Source organism: Neolamprologus multifasciatus, chromosome 10 (genome assembly GCF_963576455.1).
Source record: "Neolamprologus multifasciatus chromosome 10, fNeoMul1.2, whole genome shotgun sequence".
Lineage (NCBI taxonomy): Eukaryota > Metazoa > Chordata > Actinopteri > Cichliformes > Cichlidae > Neolamprologus > Neolamprologus multifasciatus.
The window spans coordinates 21,730,809-21,758,678 of NC_140448.1; the positions used below are offsets into that span (position 1 = coordinate 21,730,809).

The 27,870-nt window shown below is 37.2% G+C and overlaps 1 protein-coding gene across 1 annotated transcript; it reads right to left on the minus strand.

Moving 5' to 3' along the window:
• Positions 1-293: 293 nt before the first annotated feature.
• On the minus strand, positions 294-27,870 carry gabra6b (gamma-aminobutyric acid type A receptor subunit alpha6b). The gene is made up of 10 exons (XM_085174943.1): positions 27,430-27,870; positions 27,154-27,278; positions 26,712-26,779; positions 25,418-25,638; positions 23,908-23,990; positions 23,567-23,710; positions 23,130-23,282; positions 18,343-18,620; positions 11,022-11,278; positions 294-1,739 (listed from the first exon to the last, which is right to left on the minus strand). The coding sequence occupies exons 1-10, from the start codon at positions 27,513-27,515 to the stop codon at positions 1,727-1,729; spliced, it is 1,428 nt and encodes a 475-aa protein (XP_085031069.1). The 5' UTR covers positions 27,516-27,870; the 3' UTR covers positions 294-1,726.

Genomic DNA, 27,870 nt, shown 5'->3' on the forward strand with positions numbered 1-27,870 from the left:
GCTTTGAGTTGCCTGGTCAAGTTGGCAAAAGGATCAGGTACATCTGCTCTCAAAGCACTTGCTTTCCATGCAACAAGATAAAATGAAACACAATGCACTGAGGTGGCAGAAAAGAGAGCTTGGCAAGCATTTTTTTTTCTTTGTGTGAAAATTCAGTTTATTAAGTGATCAGATTGCTCTATGTGGTGAATCTCCCCATAAATGTTCTATCTTCTCCAGCACTAGAATCCGGCAACCTGTTTTTTTTTTTGTTTATATATATATATATATATATATATATATATATATATATATATATATATACATATGTGCTTTTGTTGTGTAACTTATAGACGAAGTTTAGTGGCAAACTTACTCTATATTATATTTTTAGATTATATCTGCTTTGCTGTTAGGAAGGGTTCAGTGGGTTAATGTTAGGGATTGTGAGTTGTAACATAAAGAAGAAATTCTACAGGTAGCCTTGAAGCCTTTATCTGGCGTCTTTCTATACTATGTTTACTTGTATTTGCAGCCATATAAAAGTCAGTGAGCTGATATTAAATTAGAAAATATTTTATCTGAATAAATGGATGAGCATAATATTTTTGGCAGTTCAAAAATAACTTGTAACTTTTATAACTTATAGATGTGTGGCTGCCCTAGTTCTGCAGCCAGGTAAACATATCCTACAATTAATATCTGAATCTCCTGTGGTATTCTTTCTGGATTAAGGAACTAGATCTCTTCAAAATGTAAGTAACAATGATTAGAGATGGGTCAGATAGAGCCAAGTGACTAAGCAGCAGTCAGTATTAGAAGGGAATATAATGTCCAAATAGGTGATACATCAGGTCAGGAGCATGACCAGAGTCATGGTTATCTTTTGTTTCATGTACTGTGTAACTCCAGGTTCAGACTTTTCACTTACATCCTGAAGTGTTTAAGGGGAAGCATTTGGCACAAATAATCTGGCGTGTGTTGCAATGTGTACATAGCAGTTTTTAGTCATAACAATCCAACTGTCACTTACCACCATTATTACTTACCTACATGAGTTGGCTACTTGATATGATAAATGGAGTAGGAGCATTGTAAGTAGTGCAAGACATCAAAAGAACTTAATAACTTACTTAACTGGGTTTTGCTTTTTTATGGAGAAGTGGAACTTTTTGTTTGTGCCTCTTAAATTTATATCAGATTAGCCATAACAATAAATCTAATTGCCTAGCACTGGGTTCCACTTGATCTGCAAAAGCAACTCTAACCTGTCCAGATATGGACATGGGGTGTCTGAGGCTGGGTGTCCTCTGGTGTCTGGCTTCTGTAGAGTGTATCTCCTGTGAATTTGTGGCTCATTCTGAAGAATTCCACTGATTCATCATCAGATAAGTATCTGGGAACTTTTGTCTTTGTCGTGTTCTTCACCCATTCCTGAGGAGTTTTTATATCACTGGGGTAAATTATACTGCTTGGGAAGGTTGCAGTTGTTGGGGAATGTTGTTGCAATGGTGGGGTGTGCTTAGTCGGGAACAAAGGTTAGGTAAGCAGTTCAGGTCAAAGTAATATCCATATGAATGTCAGAGCCCAAGGTTTCCCAGAAGAGTGCTGCATTTAAATGAACTGATCAATGTTGTTCACTTCAACGGTCGCTGGTTTTAAGGTTGTGGCTGAAATGTATAAATGTATAAATGTAAATGTATGCATGTAAGTGTGTGTGTGCCATCCAGAAGAACAAACACTAGGCCTAGATGGTATCCCTGTAAGACAAAAAGCAGAGAAGAAAATGTTGAATTAGTAAAAATTATTTAAAATAAAATAGAAAGAATTGATCATGAAGAATGGATTTTAACACATTCAACTTAACTAATATATGCTTACAGAAACCTACACATGCATACCTATTCAAATCTGCATCTGTCCATATCTGCCTGAATACCATTCCAGACTGAATTTAAAGGTAAAAATAAATCTGAAATTATTCAGTGTCTCACTGCCGCTGTTCTCCTGAAAGACTTCGTGAAACCCATCTGGGAAACTCAGCTAGGTAGTTTACATCTTTACCATCTCTGCCTTATGTATTGAAGCAGGTGACACTTTTGACAGCACTGAGAGCCATTTTTAGCCAGAGAACTTTACATGCCTGCTGGCAAAAGTTGGAGGTTTTCTGTGCGTTTTTAGTTAGAGTTCACTGCAATACAAAAATGAAAACAATATCTTTAATAGTTTCAGTATGCAAATGTATTTTTTGTGTCTTTTGACTTCATCCTTTATATCATCAAGTTTTAACTGTGATATGCTGTGACAGATTAAAAATAGGCATTTAGCATTTGTAAATCCAGTAGACATTAGTGTTTAACCATAGTGTCATGACATCCCAGTCAAAAGTAAAACACACTGGAGTATGACAACAAATGTACCATTGTATACTGATTTGTTATAATTTATTGTCACTGCCTTGTATTATTGGTACACTCTGGGGTTTAAGTGGGCTGGAATGATCCAGAATAGCATTACAGAATCTTTGATCAATGACTAAATAAATCTGATAGTTAGTATTTTGTATGAAACTGCCTAACTTGCTAACTCCATCTTTCCAGCTGATGCTACGGTTAATTCACCACTTGACCCTACCCTACCTACTGCAACCCCTTCTCCACCATTGATTCATTCCTGTTATGCATTCAATTGAATTCAACAGTCGCCTCAAGGCATTTTATATTGTAAGGTAGACCCTACAATAATACAAACAGAGAGGAACCCAACAATGAAATGACCCGCTATAGGCAAGCACTTTGGCGACAGTGAGAAGGATAAAACTCCCTTTTAACAGGAAGAAACCTCCAGCAGACCCAGACTCTGGGAGGGGCGGCCATCTGCCACGACCGGTTGGGGTAAGAGAAGGAAGACAGTATAAAAGACATGCTGGTGAAGACAGCCAGAGATTAATAACAAGTATGCAGATATCAATAATGTTGCACCAGCAGTATTTCAGCATCTAGCTAGCTCTACATTAACAAAATAACTTTTTTTGGGTAATCTCAAATGAAACCTTTCTAGCAGTTCAACAAACATCACCACTGACAAACAGGTTCTCTGTGCAGTTTGGCACAGAATCTGTGTGCTAGCTAGACGTGCACAGTTCACGTATTTTCCAGGAAGAACAAAGATGTTTGAAAACGTCCCACTTTAGGTGGAGAAAAATGCAACAAAGAAAGGACACTGAGAGATTAATTTCAAATGTAAGTGCTGCTTAGCATGTGACATTTGGTAAGCTGGAAATTTAAGGCTTAGGACTAATTCATATTAGCTTTCAGTGGATCTCTATATGATTTATGGCTAAAGTTGGCAATATCATATGATGAAATCTCTTTGACAACAAATTAAATGATTATTGAAATTCATCTTATTTAAAGTCATGGAGGACAGCAGGTGCTGGCCGAACTGGGCAGTGTGCAATAGACTTATTGGGCACGTTGTACAGTAGGCACACTGTGGTCTTTACTACACAACTGTTGGGTTGAGCTAGCAGCCATAGCATCATAAGAAAGATAGACATGAAACTCAAACAATTTCTAAAAATGAAATTCATGGGAGATTTTATAACAGCAAATATGCTGGAAAAAGTGAAAAAAAGTCTTATTTATGGGCAAAGTCAACAAATGTTTAAGTATATTCGATTGGATTTGGATATTTTGTACATGCAGTTTTTATGGTCCCCTGACCATTGAAATGAAGAGTAATTTTGATAATGTTTCAAAATAATTAATAAAATAACTGCCCAAAATTTGATTCATTATCGTTGCTAAGTAACAGGACTTGTTTCAAGATGAAGTCGAGTTGAATTTGAATTTCTTTAGCAACTCTTCTCAATTTCCATGTTTATAAAGGCTAGGTTTTGGAAAGCAGCCATAATACAATATCTCACGTAACTCCTGCATATACTATGTAGCATGTATGACAAAGAGCAAAGGAAAACCTAAAGAAGGAGCAACATTTATTGTAAATGAGTCTTTTTCCCCTTTTGCCCCCTTACCTACACTACCTCCACTTGGCAAAACCCACTTGGTGACCCCTGGGAACACTGCATAGATTAAACAAAACAATTTGTAATATGCATGTTTCCAGGTGACAGAAATTATATATGTGACATTTGCTACGACATTTTTCATTCCATTCTCACAATATTTTACTGTCAAAACAATTCATATGTGTTTAAGAAAAAGATTCAAAGAGTCTGACTTAAAATGAATCATCAGTCTTGTTCTAGGGTGCACTGACAGGTCAAAGAACTGCAGACAGGCTCTTAAAGGAAGTGAACTTGTGACCTTTTGGTAACAGCACCATTTATCTTAAAACAAGGCTGCCTTTCCTTATTAACTGCATTTGTTCAACTAACCAAATGACAAATTTGCATCTGTACAGTTGCTAAAGAGGACTGATCAGCAAAGCACTGGGAGAGTCCCACAGAGAAAAGTCTCTTCTTTGCAGTTGAAAGCCTTGGTGATTAATGCTGAGAAAATGAGGTAGAGGGACAGCACTCTGCTTAGCCTGTCAGGCTGTCCCGTTTTATCAAGGAAGATTCAGACTGCAGACTGTGCACCGTGGCAGAGTGGAAGATGTGGTAATATAGTGGAGAGATGGTGACTGAGAAAGGAAGCGTTTAAAAGAGTGACACTAGATAGAGTAAGAAATAGAAAAAGCAAATGGGAGCAAGGGGTGATAGACGATGCGAAAAAAAGAAAAAAGAGAACAGATTTCTTGTTTGATAACAAATCATCTTATTAAGATTTGTAAATGCTCGTGTTTTTTTTTCTGCATGAGTGTGCACACAGGCTTCCATGCAAACAAAGGTAGATGTGTGATAAACGCCTGACAGACAAAGGCAGATGTAAACAGTTCTCACAAGATGATATATAGGGGATCATTGTTTATATCGGTCTTCTTTACTCCCTGTATGAGTGGCCTGTAATTGAATGATCATTACACCAAAGCTATGGCTATGGCCCTGCAGTCGAAAATAGGAATTGAGTTTGAAAGAGCATTTAGAGGTTTTGATTTATGAGCAACAATAGGGAAGTTGTTTTTTCAAGCCTGGAACTCTGATGGCCAATAAAGAGGAGCAAGGCTTATCGCCTGCTGTACCCACTCTGACACACATACACCATTTAGCCTGCTAGGCAGCCAGCAACCAGTCAACCAACCAGCTGGGGCCCTTCACGGAAGGAAGTGTTTTCAGCAAATTTGTTTCCTTCATGTCTCGCCCTGAATGGTGCTATTCATTAAAATAGCCTGCAGTCGGTAGGCACTGCTGCCATGGCACATTTATACACTTGTATGCCTGTATCCTCACTGAAGTAGACACACACTCGCACACAAATCCACCTGCATATACACTCACACCAGACGAAAATCTTTTCTTTTGGTTCACCTCATCTTTGCAGGAGGCCCTTCAATAAAAAAAGCAAAGACACAAAGAGAGAAAAAGGGTCTGTTGCTTGCACAGCCATCTGCTTTCAGTTAGGGCCGCTGGAGTTGTATATTTATTTCTCTGAAATGAAAAGAGCTGCTCACTTTTATTTAATGGATACAATATTTGGATTCATGTGGGTCTTACTGGGAATCAAGAGGTTACTAGTGTAGGTGGTGCTGCACACAAAAGCAAAGAAATGTAAAGTGTTAACTGTGAAAGTATTGTGCAGTGGACCGTGTTTCAGTCGTAATCTATAGCGCTCCCGCTATTTTAACTGTATCCATCCATCCATCCATCCATCCATCCATCCATCCATTCGCTTCCGCTTATCCTTTTTAGGGTCGCGGGGGGCGCTGGAGCCTATCCCAGCTGTCATAGGGCGAGAGGCAGGGTACACCCTGGACAGGTCGCCAGTCTGTCGCAGGGCCAACACACAGGGACAGACAACTATTCGCACTCACTTTCATTCACACATAGTGACAATTTGATTATCCAATTAACCTATCCCCACAAGCTGCATGTCTTTGGACGGTGGGAGGAAGCCGGAGTACCCGGAGGGAACCCACGCAAACACGGGGAGAACATGCAAACTCCACACAGAAAGACCCCGGCCTGATGTTGGAATTGAACTCAGGACCTTCTTGCTGTGCGGCAACAGTGCTAACCACCGTGCCACCGTGCTGCCTTATTTTAACTGTAATTTAACTTATTTAACTTATTAACTTATAGGCAGTGTTTGCACCACTTTAGCCACAACTCAAAATATCAGCCAAATATATCTCAATTATCCCAGGCAACAAGCAAATTAGGTAAAAATGCAATTCACCATTCAGGTACTCACCCACGTTGATATGTTTCCCTTCTTCCATGCTGATAATCAGCATGTTTAATTGAGAAAAGGGTGAACTTTACAATACAAAACAGTTTATTTATGGAGAAAAGTCAACTGTTGGCAGCTTTATAACCTCTTTATTCATGTTTACCTCCATGTGGCATAAAGATTGGCAGCAAATTTCAGTGTGATTTTACTTGTAAAGGTTATCATTTGGGTGAGTCTGTTGGCAAGATGCCAAAAGTGAATTATCAAGCAACTATATATATTTCATAATAACAAAACGCAGGCCAAGAAATGTTTTATGACTGTTTTTCGTGTTTTAGAAATCGTCATTATGTCAACAAAAGCGTTTTGAGTTTTTCTCTGCACTTGTCTATTTTCATGGAATGGATTGAGGTGCAGTACTGTTACTTTTTAAAGTCATCTCAGCAGATAACTGCCCAGCTCCTGACATGACGAGCACACCAAAAACCTCTGATCATCCTGCCAGGAACTCTATTCCCTTGCCAAGCCCGATAGTAACTTATTGCTGCCTCTGAGACCCACTGTGATTTGAAAAGAAGTAATTTTGTTCCAAAGATGTAATATCTACTGCTGAAAAACTGCTGGATAACATTTTAACAGGTGCATCTCTTCACAGCATATCATTGTCAATAAGATTATTTTCCCCAAAAAGGGTCTGTTTGCGGTTGTTGTCGTCTGCTGACTTGCCAAGTTCGCAAGTAGGATTTCAGACACGAGATGTTCTGTATTGGAGAAGACCTTCTAATCTTTCTCAGGATGAATATAAGAACCGTCTCTACAACACCACCTGCAGCAAGCGTGTTCAGTGGCAGTTTTTGTCAATGTTAGACGATTCAACTCTTACAGCCATGTAGCCGTTATCGATCAGAATGACAACCTGTGGTTATACTTGTTCTTTGCACTAGCTGCTTCTAAGACCACTGGGGGTTTCAGTTATTAGCCCTGGGGCTCTGTGTATTGTATCACCTCCTTCTTTCCTTTCATCAATCCTCCCCACTCACTACACTTTCTCAGTCACACTTAAATGCACTGTATGTGAAGAAATTCCTCTGTGACATATGCACATGAATTCCAAAAGAAACACATGCATACTTTATTATATGCCATTTTCTTATTTTTAATTGCTCCTGATTCCCAGAGCTGAAATGCTGTCACTCTGCAATTTTTCTACAGGACGTTTGTCAGGATCTCCTTTCAAGCTTGCAGTTCCTATCAATTAACAGAAACAGTTAGGAGAGTGTCACTAAGCGGGTTAGTCACACACAGCTATCCCGATGCCTTCCAACACTGTCATGTCATCTGACTTGTCTCAGCTCATGCCAGGGGGCTTTTCTCTTTTTAGAGAAAGAGCAAGAGAGGAGAATAAAAGGAGCTGAACCCACACAGTTGAAAAGCCCCAGAGTCAGAAGTGTTGATGCACATTGATAGTGAGCATATCGATAGTGTGAACATAAACGCACAACCAGGCAGACACATTTGTTTAGAGCATATGGCCGAGACAAATCGAGCACACTAAGTTGCACACATACACAATAAAGTGAGCCTTTTTATCTCTAACTAGTATAAATCTCAACATCCTGTCAAAGTGTCATACGGGAGCTATAGATGTAATATAAGAGAGCACAATGCATCTCTTGATGTCATCAAAAGAACCGTAGCGCTATTTGTGCTTTAGCAATAACAAAGCCAAGAAGCAGCACGACTGCTGTGTATATCAGCAATAACTGTAAGTTATGTGCAGTATACAATTTAAAAGACAGCACCTGAAAAAACAGAAAAATAGATTCAGATTTAGTTTACTATGTTGTACTATAAGTATTCATAATATAGTCTGTTTTGCGTATTAGCCTCTCAATTTGCTGTTTCAAGTCACATCCTATATATGATTTGATGCTGTTTACTAAACTGAGTTAGTGTAAGCTTAAGGTGTATTGTTTGAAAGCTGTCTCCTTCGCTGAATTCAATATGTAGAAATCCTGATGTTTGACAAAAAGCTAAAGGATTTCTTTGAGATCACATTTTGTATGAAAATTTGAACAAAAATTTAGAAAAACTAAATATTAGTGGGAGCTTAGTTAGCAAAGAGCAAAGAAAAGATCATTATACAGAGTGTGTGTCTGATCAATGACTATTTAACCTCCTAGGACCTGGCGTCCACATATGTGGACATCACATTTTGGTTGTTTAGACCAAAATACTGAATTTTGCTCTACGAGGTCCTGATATCTACTTACGAGGACATTATACTGCTACTGTTCTATCAAAATTCTAAACGAATATGCTCATATGTTGCTCTCATTTTTCTTAAAAACAAAAATAAGGCAAAAAACAAAAATCTGGTAAATCTTTGTTTTTACATTCATCGGGCCCCAATATGTCCAAATATCAAAGAGAAATAAAAAATCCATGCAGTGGAAGAGTTCGGGTCTTAGGAGGTTAAAAAGTGGATTGATTAAAAAAGTTAGCATGATGTGTTATTCAATAACAAACTTTAAATTTTCATTAGACTATAAATGAAAGTTTTAATAAGACATTAAATTAGCAGTTGAGATAATAAACCTATCAGGAAAGTGTTTACTGAGGTCACAGATCAAGTGAGTAGAAGGGTTGTTTTCTGGTGGATTAATGAAGTTACCAATTATAAAGAGAGCAAGCGGTCCCTTTTTACCATATATTTCACTTAATGTGACTGCAGATTCAACATAAAGTTAATTTTGCATTCAATATGACTTGAAATTCCCAAATGAGACCATTAAGTCATTAGTGAAATTTTGACTGAGACAATAAATTATGCGTGAATTAGGCTAATTTTATCCTAGTCTTCTCTACACTTTGACTTGCTTTAAGATAGGAGAGCCAACCCCTGCTGGCCATTACAGATATTGCACAGTTTTGTACCACATTAGCCCAAATATAAGAGAATTATGACTTTATAAAGAGGTCAAGCAATTATACATTAATTATTTTGTCTTTATTTTCTCTGGCTTGGACAGGCATGGCTCATTAAAGCTTTGCACACAGCTATTATGTCTGTTTACAAGTGCAATCTATGCATGGCAAATGATGGCTAGGAGATATATTTTTAGTAATGTTGCTAAGAGAAACAGAAGATAATTGCATGTTCATCCTATTTGGGCAAGAATTCATTATGTATTGAAAGTACATACTCATAAAACCTGTAAATAATGCAATCCGTTCAGTATCAACCCCGTGACCAGTCTCTAACACGTTTGGAAAAAGTCTCTGTAAGTTGAAATATCTTTGTGTATTTGATGAATAATATATGCCCTTCCAGAATAGCAAATGCACAATGAAGAAAGAAAAAAATGTAAAACAATATATATAATGAATACTTCACATTCCCATATTCTGTTTTCTCTCTCTGTCTCTAACTTCCTTTATCTCTTACACACAGAGACCCATTGATATACAAACACACAAGTACACACACACACAGCAGACAAACTTTAGAACACAGATGGGTATATTTTCAGTTATATTTTGCTCAATAGCCCAAGGTCCCTAAGTGCAACAAAATCCACCAATAAGGAAGACAATATAAGCTATTTCTCACACACTTGGAGACTTAGCAAAATGTAAACTTCCAGAACCACCTGCCCACATAATCAGCATACTGCCTTTCTTTTCCTCCTTCAGCTGGCATGTTTAACACAGCCACACGGGGCAAAACTCTCACATTTTTCTTGATTGTGAGAAATGTGTATGCATGTATGTGTATTGTATTATTGTTGTGGGGACATAAACCAGATTACACAGTCATATTGTGGAACCTTATGAGCCTTTTCTGAGCAAAAAGCATGTTTTGCGTCTTTTAAAATTTACCACATATTGACTTTTCAAGTTTATTATGAAGATCTGGAATAAAAGTAGGTAATTGTAACTGATGAAAAGAGCAACACCAACTGTATGTGAGAACCTCAGCATGCAAACTTGACAGAGAAAAGAAAAGTTTGGTAATAATGTGGTATTAATATGAAAGTAGCAAAATAACTAAACCTGCAGTCTCCCATCCAATGTCCTCACTGCTCCTTCAGACTCCACCTTCTCACCCAATATTATTATTACTCAGCTATTACTATTACTCTATTACTCAGCTAAAGCCACTGATTATGCATGATATTACTTTGATATTAATTTGTATTTAATTCATAGTAAACTCCTATTTCCATATTATTACCTTGTCATTTCCACCTTATTACTCTATTATTACCACACTGTTACTAAGCAGTAATGTAAAGTGCAAATAATTTTCTTGTTCATATGTCAATAATTTGATGAACATTCCATATATCATTATATCTTTTATAAGTACAGAAGCTGTACATATGTTTCGCAGTAGTCAGGTTAATGCTTGACCTCTGACCTTGACCTTGAGGCTGAGATCTGTGAGATTCACACTTGTGTGAGATTTTAGTAGATGTACCAATGGTGCTAATTTAATACTGCTATGTCACGTTACTCTCAAGTTATCGCATTCACAAATTTGGGTGTCGACGCCGCCTGCCCGCCAACCCACCCAGCAGGTTGCCGACAATATCCCATCGGGCTTTCATGGCCGAGTGGGGGGAAAAAACCCCATTCAGTTATATTCAGTAAGGCAGTAGTCATCCTAAAATCTGTCTGTTGTCTCTCTACAAACACATAAAAACAAATGCTGGAATCATTTGTAACAACATGCCATCTGTTCACCTGGACATCTCCATTGTGTCCTTGGTAAGATAGACAATCCAGTAGACCAGGTTGAAGGCGCCAAACGAAAGGGGGAAAAGGATGCGTGAGTATTTGTCGATGATGCTGGTGCCAGTCAGAACATTGTTGGCCGGTACAGCCGAACCTTGCTGGAGGAATGCTTGGGCATTGACCGGTGGGTTGGGAAATGTCTTGGCAGGACGCTCAAACATCGGAGTGGAGTTCATCCTCTTCTTAAGCACACTACTGGCATCCACCTTAGAGAGGAAAATAAGAACAATACAAAGTAAAGACCAGGGGAAAACATAATGTTATAATCTCAGTATCTTATAACATCAATGCTAGTTAGTGTTAAGGGAGGAAATAAGGAAAAAAGGAAAAATTCATTCTTATGATAGTGGTGTGTTGACTGCAAGTAGATAAGTCCATATGTTTTTTTCAGATCCATATCTAAAATGAGTATGAGTATCACAGTAATTACACCCAGCAAAGAAAATCAATGATGTTTTGATTTTGATTGAAACTTCAGCCCATTCTGTCAAGGCTGGTGTAGTTGTGGGAGGCAAACAAACCATATTAAACAAAAGAAGCTCAATATATTGACGCATGGGTTTCTCACGCCTCATCAACTTTCAGTAAACTAGTGTGATCGCAACACATGCTCCCTGCTCCAATAGTTGTAAATCATATACAGTATGTGTACAGAAAGTGAGGGGAGTGTACATCTGGAAAGTGGGTCAAGTAACAATGTGTTGCCTTCAGGTAGAGTAAGAGAGAACGTTCCCTTTTAAAGGAACACATTTCAGCATAAAAAAAATACAGTCATTCCACGTTGGCCTTTTATTGATCAGCAGCTTCACTGAGTAAGCACTGAACTTTATAATAATATAATTTTATATTTATTATATATATGCTGTTTTGTGCCATATTTATGCTTTATAGGACACTTTTTGTTTACATGGAAATTTCAAATATATTCCTTGTTAAATTTGCAAGTTTCTAGAACAATATTTATTGCAGAGCAGAGTTTGAACAGTTCTTTACATTTTATTTTGGGGGAAAAACTCCTTGTAGTTTACTAAAGCATTCAGTGTTTCTCACTTCAGTGTGGATATTTTTTGGCAGTCTTGGAACAAAAACGGAACTTGTGAGATTTAGGCAGGATTTGTGAGGCTACGGGATTACATGCTCCTCTACAGGTTAAGAAACTATTAAACTGTTACAATCCTGAGGCTTAGGGGAAACATTCCAAAAAAGAAAAACCCATCTAAAAAAAAACCCATGGTGGCCAGTCTAAAAAATACATTAGCAGTTAAGTTATTAACAACATTTTATATTAACAACATATTTGTCAGTCATTCCATGGCAGCTATGCTGAGTAGTGCAATCATGCTGTAAAATCTTAATATATTATACATCTGGGGGTTTAAATGTGTTTATCATTTGAGGCAGTTCACAGGAGTGCAAGTCACAAACATTTGATATGGAGGTGTTGGACAAAGATAAAAAAGCTAATGTTTGAGCAACATTTTAAACCTTTCTATTCTCTTTAAGCTGTATTATTATGGGCTTGATGAATATATCAAGCTCTGTAAAATTCTATAGCAACACTGGGGAAGGGCTGTGAGAGAGAGAGCAGGTCCAGATGATCTAACCACCATTACCACCAGTCATTTTCGAGGTTAAGTTCACTCTTCAGTGAATAATAGTGTATCCTCTTATCTGTGAGTGGTGTACTGTATGCTTCACAACACCAGGCTGCAGCTTCAAATGTCAGCTACCTGTTTCTGTTTCCCTTTTAGGTAAGACCATGCAGTGAGTACACACACCGCATGAATTACTTCTGCATGGTGTACTGCACATGTCTGCAGTTGAGCCAAATGACAAGCTATTGCTCATGATGACAACAGGATCTCTTGGCTTCCTCTTAAATCTCATGGGAGATCAAGTCCTTGTCCCTTATTCACTGCTCTAGTTTTCAGCAAACTCACAGAAAATTTGGGTGCTGACTAACAGATATATGGATCATGTTTGGATGTGGGTCTCCATGAGTAGAGCAGGTTAAGAGCTACACACGAGTGTGTTTATGTTTCATAGTGTGCGAAGGGGTTAATAGACAGCAAGATTTCACTTTCTGTCCACTAAGGAGCCTCATCTCTGTGGGTGTTTGGATGTAAGTGGGTGAATATATGTAAATAATTATTACAAATTAAAAGCCATGGATATTACACAAACAGTCACACACAACAGTTATGATCCAATAAGATGAACCATCGAAGGATACAGATAAATGAATGAAAAGACAAAAACTTCCTGATCATTGTCATTTTGCACATTTAGACCATATTAATCTCACAAAGGGTTCACGAAACTGTTTTGTTTTTGTTGTTTTTTTTTACTTTTATGTACAGTACCGAGAGATTACTGGCAGAGAAATAAGGATAAGAAACAAATTGTTCACACATATATCAAAGCCTTCAAAAACACTGGTGACAACATAACTCTTTTAACCTCGCGAATTCAGTAACACAGAGATCTTGCCCTAGGCGAAGTGAATTCAGATGACTTCTTTGAATCATAGCATGGTTGCTCAAGGTGATTGCACAGTTTAAGGCACATTTTAGATGACTAAATTAACTTACACGACTAAATTACATTGCAAAACTGCTACTAGTATGACTTCTGAAAATTTCAATAAAGAGTTGGTGGGAAACAGTGGGAGGCATGCATTTCTACATACTGTGTGGGAAAGTTACTTAACTTTCCTACACTACTGCCATTATGGGAAGTGAAAGTAGGCTAATGACATACATTAGCTGGCTTAATGGTTGTAGCTTGTTTCTAAAAAGTTCTTAAAAATACAAATTTTCCCAATGATTAAGCCTGGCAGGCAGTCATTTTAGGCCTGGAAACTTTAACTGTGCTGACTAAATAATGAATAGGCTAGAGATGTAAGCTTCATGTAGTGCTGGTCCCTGATGGTTTGATTATTTCCTGTCTCATGTTGACTGAAAGATAACAGTTGTTCAGTGTTTTTCACAGCAGAATTTTCTCCAAAAACTGGATGTCCATCAAATTACCATGACTAAATTATCATTTAATAATACCGTTGATAAAGGTGGATATTTATGGTCATGTTTCACATACTGAATTATTATAGAGTTAGCTACAAACAGCAAAAATAGGGGGTGGGGGTGGAAGACTGCTAGATGATGTAGAAATAGAAGTTTCTAAATAAATACCTGTAATCAGTGCATTCAACAAGTGTTACTTCATTACAATATACTTACTAAACTAATTTTTTATCAGTCCTTTATTTATTCAGGTAAAAAAAAAATCTCATTGAGATTAAAAATCTCATTTCCAAGAGAGACCTGACATCTTGGCAACAAAAGTCAAAATGTTATGCACCATCCATGACGCTACTTTTTAGTTAGTGTTGATCCCTGAACCTGAAAATCCTCTCTTTCAGTCTAGTTATTAAGCCAACAGGACAGCAAAAGAACTTCCCTAAAAATGTCCTGATTTAATCAGTGTCTCATCGCAATCTTTTCAAATTCTTTGATTGCAAGTACCCGTGGCTCAACCTCTGCATAAAGATCACATCTTTCTATCTCTCACCTTATTTTTTTCTCTTAATATGAAAAAAATATTTTATTTATTTCCAGCACTAAATACTGCACCACCTACTCACCACTGGAAATGCATTTAGCACCCGTTACTCACACTGATAAACACTCGATCCCCCATTATGTTTACAGTTGTATATTTGATTCATTAATTGAGCCAATTAGCTTTTGTAATGTTCCCATGCCTGCTGTGTTTTACTTGACAGTCATAACAGGTCGTGGTCTTTTAAATCGTGACTGGTAGATGGCTATTTCTATTCCCAGTGATACACCATTGTTGTGGTTTTTTTTCTATGTAATAAAGAGTCTTTCCTCCTACATATTTGGTGAAAGCAGTCCTTTTCCATGATGCATCCCTCCCACTCCATTTCTCCTCTCAGTGTAACTTTAATGCATACACACACACACACACACACACACACGAATGCACACTCACACAAAACACAAAACACAAACCACACTGGCCCATCATCCATCTCTCCATCTTGTTCCATGTAAAAAAAATATTTATTTATTTTTTTTTAAATGGACTGTGCCTGCTTTCTCAGCCCCCTCTCTGCTTCATTGTGGTGGTGGTTGCCCTCCTTCTTGTGAGCGTGCAGTGATATGCTGGATATTCCCTTAATCTATGGCTCTTACATAATCGGCAGCAACATCATTCACTGAGCCACTGGCTGTCTCCCCGTGTCACTCACTGTGGTTATCACACAGTTACAGGGATGAATAAAGGACTGGAAGAAAGGGCTGGATGGATGATATACTGTAGCTAGATGGATAGATAAGGCATTGTTGAAAGCGATGAGTGAACTATATGGATGCAGGGGACATAGTTTGTTGCAGATGATGTATATACACGGGTTGGTTAGGTGTGTGTTGCAGATTATATCTGCATGTGAGTTATGTGAGTGCAAAACTGGAAAAAGTGTAGGTTGTTATGTTTCACTGTTTATGTGTGGACAGCACATTCAAGCAAAAGAGACGCAGAAGGGAGATCTGTGTGTGTGTTTGTGTGTGTGTGTATGTGTGTGCGTGTGAAGTAGAGAATAGAGGTCTTACAATAGTAGCATAGAACAGAGAGAGGAAGCAGGGAAAAGCAATATTGTAACATTTAAATGATCGAAAGGATGAGATGGAAGCATTGGATGCAAACAACAGCATGATTTTCTGATTTTTCATGTATTGTGTTCTGTTTACATTATAGATGTGGCAAATGTCGTATTTGTTCTGTCAGCAAAAAATATGACAGAAAGAATTTAGGGGGAAAAGGTTAAGAGTAGAATCAAATCTATTCTTGTCAAGCAGGACCAACATGCTAAAGCAGGGGTAAGGTCTCACAGAACAACCTTTAATTTTCTTTGCAGAATTTCACAATATATCACAAACACTGCATTGATATGATTGCTTCATGTATGCAGCAGGGACTTGGCATGGTCTACACTTGTTAAAGCCTGCCTTTCTCATTTACATACAAACAAAAATTAAAGATTTTTTTCAGGTAATTTGGTATTTCTCTTATGTTTCTGTTTATTATATTTGTTAAATGTCTTTCCTGAAAGTATTTGCTGTTAAACATTTTTTAAAATATTGTTATTGTTCTTTTTATTAGATATTCGACTGAAGACAACACTCTATTGAAACAAAGTTCTTTAAATTAAAAGGCTGTTTAAAATAAAGGGAACAAAAACACGAACATCTGCCGTAACACTAAAATGGGAACATTTCTAATATTAATAAATTGGAATGCAAACTAAATCTTCACTAAACAGAGGATAAACAACAAATATGCAAATGAAAGTGGTTGGGAGGCAGACTTGAGCAACCAGAGTTCAAACAACCAATTTTACCTGCTCTTTCTCCTTCAAAGCAGCCTTTAAGATTTAATAAAGCAGTTTTCGGACACAAGCACAATTGTGTGATCCATCACATTGCTCTGTAGAAAGTCTGATGCTTTCAAATTGCTGTAATTGTATCCCTCCAAGAAATACTGGCCCATGTAGGAGTCTTCTGCTATATGATGGATACAGACTCAAAACTCCAGCTAACTCTTTTTGCATTTGTGTGTCCATGTAGCATTCTCTAAAAAATGGCACAAATAACAGGAGTTGTCGAACTAGTCAAAAAAGACATCAAAGTGAGTGGCTCCGGTAGTGACATGGCTTTTGATGCACACTGTGTTGACGCAATAAGTACAGACTAAGCTTTAAACATTGATCAATGAACTATCATTTGTCATGGAGATATCGGTCACAGTGATGAAATATTCTTGTCTTTGCTGGCATGAAGCTGAAACAACTATACGATCATAAAACTGAAGTAAATGTGGTTTAAATAATTTTACACTATAGACAGAATATAGTTTGAATATGTGTTTTCTCCCCACGTGGGTTTTCATAGGGAGTACTACCTATATTTTTCCTACAGTATGGCTTTATTTAAAGTGTAGAGTGCTCTAAGATAACTCCTGTTGTAAATATCAGAAATGAATTGAACTAAATTTGAATAATTACATTTCAAGCTGTGTGATTCATTGCTGTTTTTCAAGTTCCTTGGAATAAAATGACAGCTCTGCTCTTTATATCACTGCCATCATGAATCATTGTATCAGAGCTCAGTTAACAATGGCTTTTTTCTATTATACATACAACTTCGTCAGACACTTGTCTATAGTCAGAGTTAGCTAAAAAAAATTCAGGTGTTCAGGTAATTCAGGTCTTTTTCAGCAAACTCTTTTCTAACTCAGGATTAGACAATTCAGAATTCAAGAACTAGACTCAACGTAGGTTAAACAAAAGGTTGCATATTGTAGTACTCCCCTTTTTTAACACAATTACTATTTTTTTTATCTACTGCTCTCCGTTTGCCACACAGATGTGCTTATGTCATGCTGACAGAGCCAACATAAACTGTGAAAAGAATGAAGCGCTGAAATTGTTATATAACAGCACAGAGCAAAGAATGGATTTCATCAGCTAAAGAGAGACAAACACAAGCTAGACAGGATGAATAAAAATACAGAAGCTTAGCAAGATACTGAAAGTCAAGTCAAACCTCAGATCTAAATAAACACAATGATTAGGGAGAAGAACCTGATATACAATATATAGGATGGTGTCATAATGCACATGTTATATACCTCAACCTTAGAGCCACAAGCACTTTTGGCCACCTCATTTTTGCATTTTTAGCCCTTCCCAAACAAATGACTCATACTTCACAAAAAAACTGCTTCCCACCTTCCTTGAGTTATAATTCAGAAAAACCAAAACTAATAAGTAAATTTCTAGAATTTGTGTAATTCAAATAGGGGCATATATGAATATGTGCAAGCCATTTCACAGAGCAATTAGTGCAAAAAAAAAAAACCCATAAATACACTTTGCTTAGTATTAGCCAGATGTTACTGAGCCACATTTTTTAAATGCCATGCTTCATTCATTTGCTGGGATTAACCAATTTCTAATGTTTAAAGCTGGAGCTAATACTATACCATCACTTTCTGCATGTCCTTTACTGGTTTAAGTAAAGAAAAGCAAAAAGTAAAGGTGGCATTTCTCTACTTTTATGATATTAAGTGATATTAAGATGTTTTATCTGAAAGAAACAACAGCAGGCTGGCTGGTCATCTTCAACTAGCTATCAGAATATTTGTTGATACATGTAAACAGAAGTTTGAAAAGGTGAGCTAGACTTACTGAGGACACCTCTACGTCATTCCCTGCGGCCACAGCGGGAGCTGCGGCCGCAGCTGCTGCCTCCTGAGCTGCTGCCTTCATGGCCGCTGCTTTCCGGTGTTCCCTGTTGGCCTGTAAGGTGGAGAAGTAGTTGACGGCTGCAAATTCAATCAGGGCGGAGAAGACAAAGGCAAAGCAAACAGCAATGAACCAATCCATGGCTGTGGCATAGGAGACTTTCGGGAGTGAGTGGCGGGCACTGATGCTGAGTGTTGTCATCGTCAAGACAGTGGTGATACCTGCATATGGGAAGGAGACAGCATTAGATATATTGTTAAATAAGGATGCTGAGCCCGCCTGTTTAAATTGAGCCTTTTTTTTCTCAAAATCTGTAGATCAAATCTTAGAAATCATTTATCATTTTACCCAAATCTTCACACCACTTATTACAATGGTGTTTAACACCAAAAAAGAAAAGAAAAAAATATTTTACACATGTCAGGATTTTAAAAAGAAAGCACTGCTGTTCAAACGATCATCAATGTAAACCTGCAGTTTGCTCAAGATTACCAGCCAAAGGATTGTCTGAACACATTTTATTGGATGTATATGAGTCAAAAATCGAGCTTTCTGGTTGAAATGAGAAGTTTCTGTTTGGAGAAAGGAGAACACTGCATTCCAGCAAAGGAACTTTATCCCATCTGTGAAACATGGTGGTGGGAGTATTGTAGTTTGGGCATGTTTTGGTGCATCTGGTCCAGGGCAGCTTGCCATTAGTGATGGAACAAGAAATTCTTAATTTTACCAGAGAAAACGTGAAAGAAAAAGACAACCAGTAAACAAACACTGATTGGTTGTTCTACCAAAAAGTTTTTGTAGTAAAAGAAAGATTATTTTTTGGAATTCAGGTCTATGATGTTCTGTGATGCTGGATGCTGGATGTTCTGATATACATCCAGCAGAAATGATGTGGAAGGATCTGGACAAGCAGTTCACGAGGAAACCCACTAACAATGCAAAGTTGAAGCTCTTCTGTAAAGACGGATTTGAGAAAACTGGATGTTTAGGTGTTCATTGCTTCTCAAAAAGTAAAAAAATAAAAGACACTGACAGTAACAATCCACACACAAATATGCAATACTGGGACATTTGTTGCTAAAGAACAAACAAGTTAACAATTTAGGTTAACAATGATTGTTAACCTAAATATTGGGAAAAATCTTACAGTTTCTTCATGCAGTTGCTAAATTTGAGATTTCAAATTTATACTTTCATCAAAATATCAGTAGTATCAACAATATCCATGATGAAACTGCAAACAAACCATCATGATGGACTCGTACTTGTTACTGATAAATATCATAATAAGCTAACTTGACATACACATTTATACATCTTCTTCTTCAGCTGCTTCCTTTAGGGTTTGCTAATGGATCATCTGCTTCAATTTCACCTCATCACTTATATCCAATTCTATCATCCCTACTCTCTGCATGTCCTCCTTTGCTACATATATATGAACTTTCTCTGTGGTCTTCCTTTTTTCCTTTTGCTTAGCAGCTCCATCTTTAAGATCTTTTCTCCAGTATACCCCGTGTCCCTCCTCTTCTCATATTCATACCATCTCATCCTTTTTCTCTTTCTTTCCCTCCAAATTATTGAACCTGAGCTGTTCTTTTCTGTTCATTTCAGCTGTTCATTTCTAATCCTGCACCTCCAGGTCCCAATCGAAATCTTAGCTTCGTGTTATTAATATTTATAGAGAAATATATACTTTTCAAAAAAAGGCACATTGCACATCATACAACAAAAGATACTGTGTAACACTAGTTAAGATGTTGATGTCATAAATCTTTGATAAAAATATATGTGTATATGATGTAACAAGAAAATAACAGAGGCAAGCAGAGCATATTTTTTTCCCATGGAATATTTTTAACATGTGGCAGCAGTCCTGTTTTATGGCATATAACTAGAATGTGGCATTTCAAATCAGAAAGTGTTGCCAAAAAGTCACTTGAGGGAATGCTAATCTGTCCATAAGCAGACTAACCCCTGCCCCCACATTGGCACGTCGGTAATGAGACCGAATAACTATAAACATTCTGGAGAAAGAGATCCAGGCTGTATGGTATTTGCTAATATTTGTTTGCTTGTCTAATATGAGGTACAGACAAGATGATGGAGACAGATGATCAGAAGAAAGAATGAACATGTCGGAACTTGAAGCTTAGAATAAGACTAACAGATTTCCTTTGAGTAGGAAATCAATACACACACACACACACACACACACACATATATGTATATATATATATATATATATATATATATATATATATATACATATATATATATATATATATATATATATATATATATATATATATATATATATATATATATATATATAATTTTTTTTTTTTTCCTAAGTAATTTTCAGGGAGAAGAGTAGTTTATCACACAAAAGGTCCATTACATGTGCATTTTAGATGTAACATTTAAGACATAGCCCCTAATACTACTTAATTCATAAATAGAAATGATCCGTAGTTCTTAATCATTAGATAAGAATTTCCCTTCTCCCCACCCAGATTCCTTCCTTATTAAGTCAGATAAAGATGCTGACAATGAACATCTCTTTTAATAGCCCATTACCAAAGTACAAATCTAATTCACTTTCATCAAGCTAAAGCAAGCAGGGATAAAGGGCCATTGAACACTGTTCCCATGGTTTACCAAATGTGCACTGTAGCTGTGCACTTTTCATTAGCACTGTAGGAACTTATGGGGGTTTTAATGCACCTAATAATGTCTCAAAAACATTTTCTACACAGCACTTTGATGGTAAAACCGAACAACCCTCAGATGCAACCTCCTCCAACAGTCAACCAGTCTGACTGTTTAAATCTGAAGCACAAGTTAAATGACTGCAAAAGGGAGGAGGAACATGGAAAGAAAGCCTGTCAGGGTAGGAGGGAGAGGCAAAAGAAAAAGAAAGAAAGAGTGTGGGAGGGAGGGGGATGAAGTATAAAGACAGGATACAAATGAAATGCTTGGGGCATTTATGGGCTTTTATAGGAAAAAAAGCAAGGTACAAATTAGGCCACACTCAATTAAGTCTGTAAGACTTGTGCTCAAGGGACTTTCAGCTCTTAGGTTGTTGACAATTCAGCACGCAACATGGTATGGTTTAATGCACTGTCAGTGTCAGGCCTGTCTCCAGAACAAAACAACCTAGGATGCGTCTGAAGAAAATGAGAGTGCACTAGCTCTGGTTACCTTCCAAATAATGATTATCGGATTAATACACACAACTATTCACTGTTTTCTGTTGTTGTAGCAAATGTATGTCTTGTGAAGTCAAAGAAGTGTTTAAAGTTCATAAATGAATTATGACTTCATAGACACAATAATTGTTTGTTTCGAACTCCCTTAATACATGTTCTGTATGTTTAATATTCTTACACCTATAGGTCACCTATAACTTATCTGTTCTTCTCAAACTTAACTAAACTGTCTATCTTTTAGTCACAACCCAAAACGTGTGTGTTAATTCAATTTATTCAAGCAGTGGCTTTTTGGCCATCACTTGCAACGCAACTTGTTTTGTACATAATCTCTTGTGTCCTCTGTCCTCGATTGAGAATGAGCAGGTTTTTGGGTTTGTTTTGTTTTTTTTGCTTGTCTGTATCGTTTCATTCCAGCCAGTATTGAGTGAATTGAGAACAGCAGGATGAGTGAGGCTAATGAGTTGCCACAGATGAGCTTTCTACATGAGGCTTCAACTTCCATGCAAACATTAATGACGGGGATCTATTCTCTGAAGGAGAATGCAGACTTGTTGGAGCGCTGGCTCGTTTCCAAAGACAAGGGCTAGCACTGCTTCTGTGCACAGCTGCATCTTGAGTTTTACAAATGATGGAAATTCAGTTAAAAATGATAGCAAAATCTGTGCACTTTTGCACATTATCCTCACTTTTTGCATCTGTGCTTTTTCTGTCTTTCTGTTGCTGTCATTCCTCTTAGTCTATCTCTGTTTTTGTTCAGTGTATCTCACCCTTGCTGCTCCTGAGGCTAGAGCTTGGTAGCAACTGTAGCGTAATGTAATGTGAGCAAGCGGAACCTGTGAGTGCTCGGAAAAGGGCCAAGTAAACATCCTCCCCCTCTCAGCCCTTGCATGACCAATTTCAAAAAGGACATCTATTCCCAATTAATTCAGCTCCACCATAGTGGAGGAGGAATAGAGATAATGAAGGTAAAACCTGACTGTGATGACTGTGGTGGTCTTTGTTCTATTGCAGGAGGTTTCATTTTAAAGACAGCTCATTGCAGTTTAATTTAGGGTCCAACAAACAGAGAAAATATACTTGCTTAAAGTTTGTAAAGTGAGAGTCAGGAGTTGTGGGGTCAACCAGTGGGCGGCAAGTCAATAAATCCAGACAGTTTATTATTTGGCTTTTTGATACTTTGATACTTTACTAAAAAGAAGTAAGCCACAACAAAATAATAGATAATGTATCCTTGGCTATTTTGTTCAGATAATTTATGGGCACTCAAGTTGTGTCATAATCTGAAGCTAACTGCAATGGTCCAAAATTAGAACTAGAATTAGTTACTTTTGGAAGACAAACTGAAAATGTTCTTCAGCGTTCCAAATATTTCAATCCAAGTAGTCAATGGCTGTGTGAAATGTGTTAGCTCTGGAGTCTACATCAAAATCCCTTTTTCTGATATTTTTTTCAAATCTTGAAACTGACATTGAAATTTACACACTAAATGAGTATGAGAATTTAAGGAGCTCTTACCGAACACAGTCCGAGCTGGAACTGATTCCTTATTAATCCAGAATGAGACTTGGGCCAGGATGACAGTCATGATACAGGGAATGTAAGTCTGAATCAAGAAGAAGCCCATTTTCCTTTGCAGGTGAAAATGAACGGTCATAATGACATATTCACCTGGAAGAGTAAATACCAAAAAGATTTGTCAATGCTGAGAATTTATTTGACACGGTTGTCATCTGATGAATACACCAGTCTTTTAATACTGACTGGTGAAAAGTATTGTTCTATTTATGATGAATTTTTTAAAAAGAATGCAAGTTCATGCATAACATAACATTCCACAAACATGTAATGGTAAAGAGTTCACTGATTCACTGAAGTGTCCTTAGCAGGTTTTAGTTTTAACACAGTGACCACTGCACACTCTTTATGACAGGTGATGTTAAACATCTGCTCACCTGTATTGGATTTTAGTCTCTCACTGGAAACTGTCTGACCAATAAGGTCATACTGCAGCAAACTGGATGATTCTTGTGGCACTTCAACAGATGACAGAGGACCTTTCTTCCATGTGTACACAATTTCACTGATGGGGTAAGCATCTAGACAGCATGGATAAAAAAGGAGATTAAAAATGAAAACTTTCAAAAATTCACACACACATACACACATATGTATGGCATTTCAAATTAAGATCTTTGACGATATCTTGTCAGTCATCTGCTCAGTGACAGAGTAATCAGCGATTGACAGTGACACCATCTGTCGGGTGAGTAAGGCTGAAAGAAAACTAACTCACAACTCCCAAACTTAAGTGGGCAGGCATGGCCGTCCATGGGGAAGTTCATCAGGCGCATGGGGCACTCTGCATTTATAGTTAATCTGTAGGAATAGAGAACAGTTTAATTAAGTGTATGATTTATATTTCATACTAGCTTTATAAACACTGCTCTTTCAAGCTGGGTCTGGTGTGGTGCCATTCAGCATTATAGCAAGACAACAAGTACAGAATATAGGATTATACAATATTTTTGGTAACACAGATGACCTAAAACCTGCAAGACCATTTCACTGTGGTGAACACACAACTTGGCGAAGGACAACCGTGGATAACACATTTCACAAAGGATGTTTTTATTTATTTATTTATTTTTAATGGCAGAGGAAGAATCCCATGTTTGTTGTCTGCTCATAAATAAAACATATACGTACATATTTTCATAACTTTGTTATTTTTAATAACAACTTAATGTTATTTTCTATTTGTATTTATTTTATTTTATTTATTTGTTTATTTACTTGTAAAACACATTTGATTCTTTGGAATTATTCAAGTTATAAAATTCACAGAACACAACATCTTAATAATATCCTTAGTTGTTAAAACATTTCCAGTGATATTATATTGGTTTTATTGTTAATGTAATAAATGACTTATGTTATTCAGTTCTACTGACAATGTTGTTATAATATTCTTGTTTACCAGAGTGACAGTTTATACAAGAACTCACAGCTAATAAGCAGCTCAGAGCTTTGAGGAAATTTCTCAGGCTCACAGACGAAGGGGGGAAACTGATCCCAAATGAAATGATTCAAGTTAAACTACTTTTTAAAAAAGGTTTTCAGAAAAAGTTTAGATCTTTTACCCAAAGCTAACAAAAGGACAAAATTCAAGCTGAGACTGTAGAAACTGCATCATTATACTCACAAAACTACAGTTAGCTTATCTGTTATTTAAACATCTATTGCCTCTAAAAGTCTTCGGATGTATCTTCTTTTCAGCCAGTGAACCAATAAATGTAGCACTACTTCATATATGTAAAAAAAAAAAAAACAATAAAAAACAAACAAATTGGTTTGTGTCTGCCATCTTGTCTATAGCCCCCCACCCCACCCTCTTAAAGTCTGTAATGTAGATATAAAGGTGGCATCCCTTTATTGTAATATAGTTTACAAATTTTCTTAGATAAAGCCTTTTTTATTTACTTTTAAATGTTTTAGAGTTCATCCACTTAGATAATCTAATTAAAAACAAAAAAATCTGTTTTTGTGCCATTATTGACTCTAGGGGCTTTTTTTTTTCATTCCACATATCTCCTTTTGGAACAAAGCTGGAGTCATGTTTGTTTGAATCACTTTCCAGGGCTGTTTTCAGTATCAGATGGCACATATCTTGTTTTTGGAATGGCACGCTGTTTCTTTTCATGTCTGTGCATATTCTTGGATGCCTGTTCATCTAATTTGTTTTCCAGGTCTGTGCTCTATTCCGGTCTTGGCTAGGTTTGAATCTCACTGTCCAGCACTGTTACCTCATGGTGTAGAGGATAGTTCCGTTCTGCATGATGCGGAACAGCTTGTTGGGGGTGGTCATGTTGTGAGAGATCGACCTCTTGCCATTGCGGAAAAATGTGTCCGGTGTCCAGATCTTGCTGACCATCAAGTTGTTGAGCCGCAGGATCTCAATGGGGCCCTCAAATTTTAGTCGTTCGTCAATCCACGTCTGACGAAAGAACACATCCATGGTGTATTCCTGGATGGAGGTGAGAGCATGGGTTACGAATGTATTTACTACTACTATGACCACTCCTACTGCTGGTGCTGCATCTACTATCTCCTGCCATTATTATCTGCTTCCCCCGGAGATAATGGCAGATGGGTTTGTGAGCCATGGTTTTGAAGGAACCTGCTGGATAGAGTATTGGCAATGTGATGAATTGTTTTCTCTTTCTCTGTCTCTTTTTCTTTCTGGAGGATTATGTTATTAATGCCAATACTGCCAAAACTAAAACCTTGTTTATGATGAAAACCCTCAAGACATAGCATAATGTACACTTTGGTCACCTTTATACATACATATATATATATATATATATATATATATATATATATATATATATATATATATATATATATATATATATATATATATATATATATAGTTTTTATTCAATTCTTGCAAATTTAACTTCTGTTTTCCATGTTTTATTCCCTACCAGCTCTGAAAGTTAAGTGAATTGATTGAGTAATTCATTATTAACACACAGTTAAAATAGACACAGTTTATTTCATCTGTAGAGTCAGCAGTAACTCAGTATTATGAGTCTATCCAGCTTTTAGATCACATGGATGGCCTTGCTTCCCTTAAAAGCTTTACATACCCCTCTATAGAACTGCCCCTAGCATATCACATGGCAGTTCTAGTAGGCTTTAGAGGCTGTGAAGCAGTATCTAAAGCTTAAGACCAAAGATAGTAGAGTACAACAGACATACATCACTCAGCCTATCCCGTGGCAGAAGTAGCCCGCCTATTCCATCCTAACACAGCCACATCGCTATGGCGGAGGGTGGGGGTGGGGGGTGGGGGGGATTGTCAACCAGATTAAAATCCTAAGCTGCACTAATGACATCCTGCCCAAATGTTGGAATAATGAATGCTGGGAGTAACATGAGTTGAGGTTGAAAGACCATATACATTACAGTGAAATCTTGTTTTCACATGTTCTTTGTTTACAATCAACCAAACACATGTATGTGAATAACATCCACACATTTTTCCTTGTGTATCCTGTATCAGTACTTCAGTGGTCGGCATAGTTGACATACCATCTCAACATCTGAAACAGGTCCAAAGCTGGTGACAAAGATGTCTGTTTTGACCTCTGTAACTGGACCTACAGCAGAAAGATAAGTGGTTGCTTTGATGCAGACAAAAATTTTGGACTAGCTTATTTGTTAATTTCTTAAAATATAAAGAGGTTAAGGAATAAAGTCATATGTATAAAATGTGCCATTTATAGACTTAAAATAACCACATCAGATCAAACGAACACACAACAAAACAGTATGCTTTAGATGTGATAATTTTATGAGCAGTTTCTAATAGTAAACTTGTGATTTTATTATAATGTAAAGAGGGGGAAAACGGCTAAGAGATAACGTAAACTAGATGAGATACACACAACTAGTTGAGTAAAACTTTATCCTTTAAGGAAGGATCATGAAGCAATATTATGCAAAATACAATATAATACGTCCATTAGCATACCTCCAAATCCAGGTCGCAGTCTGTTGTCATAGCCATCCAGCAATCTATCCAATATACGCGTGATGTTATCCAAATATATACTGGTCTCACTGTGCTGATTTCCCCAAACACTGCTAGCACTGTAACTAAAGTACATATGCACTGCTCAAAGCTCATTTCAACACATAGAAAATCAGTTGAATATACTGAGTTTCTCAAAGGCACAAGCATCCACAGTCTGTGGTTAAGATGCGTAAAAGTCCGAGAACATGCAGAGAAAAGAGTTGCCATACTCACCAAGACAAAAATAAGCAAGTTACAAGGAAAGCCATGCCTCGACACCTGACAACTAGAAATCCCAGGTCAACTTTTAAAATCAGCATATTCCATCATTTTCAAAGCTTGATAAAATGCGAGTCCGATCTTGCTTTACTTGTAAACCGTGAGAGGATACCGCGCCAGTCCAGCACGACTTGACTTTCCCTCTAGTGCGGTTGCGCCCGCCTCAGCCTGAATCGCTCAGCTGGAAAAACCTGAAGAGTTTTTAAGAGAGTGAAGAGGGAGAACGACGCGAGCTTTAACGTTAACGGGACAAAGCAGTTTGCAGGGAATACATCGGTCTCGACGGCAACTTTGCTATTTAGATCGTTTTGAAGGTTAAATAACGAAGAATGTCGTCATTTATTTATTTATTTGTGTTTTTAAAGACGATGGAAAAGAAAAGCGCGAAGAGAGATA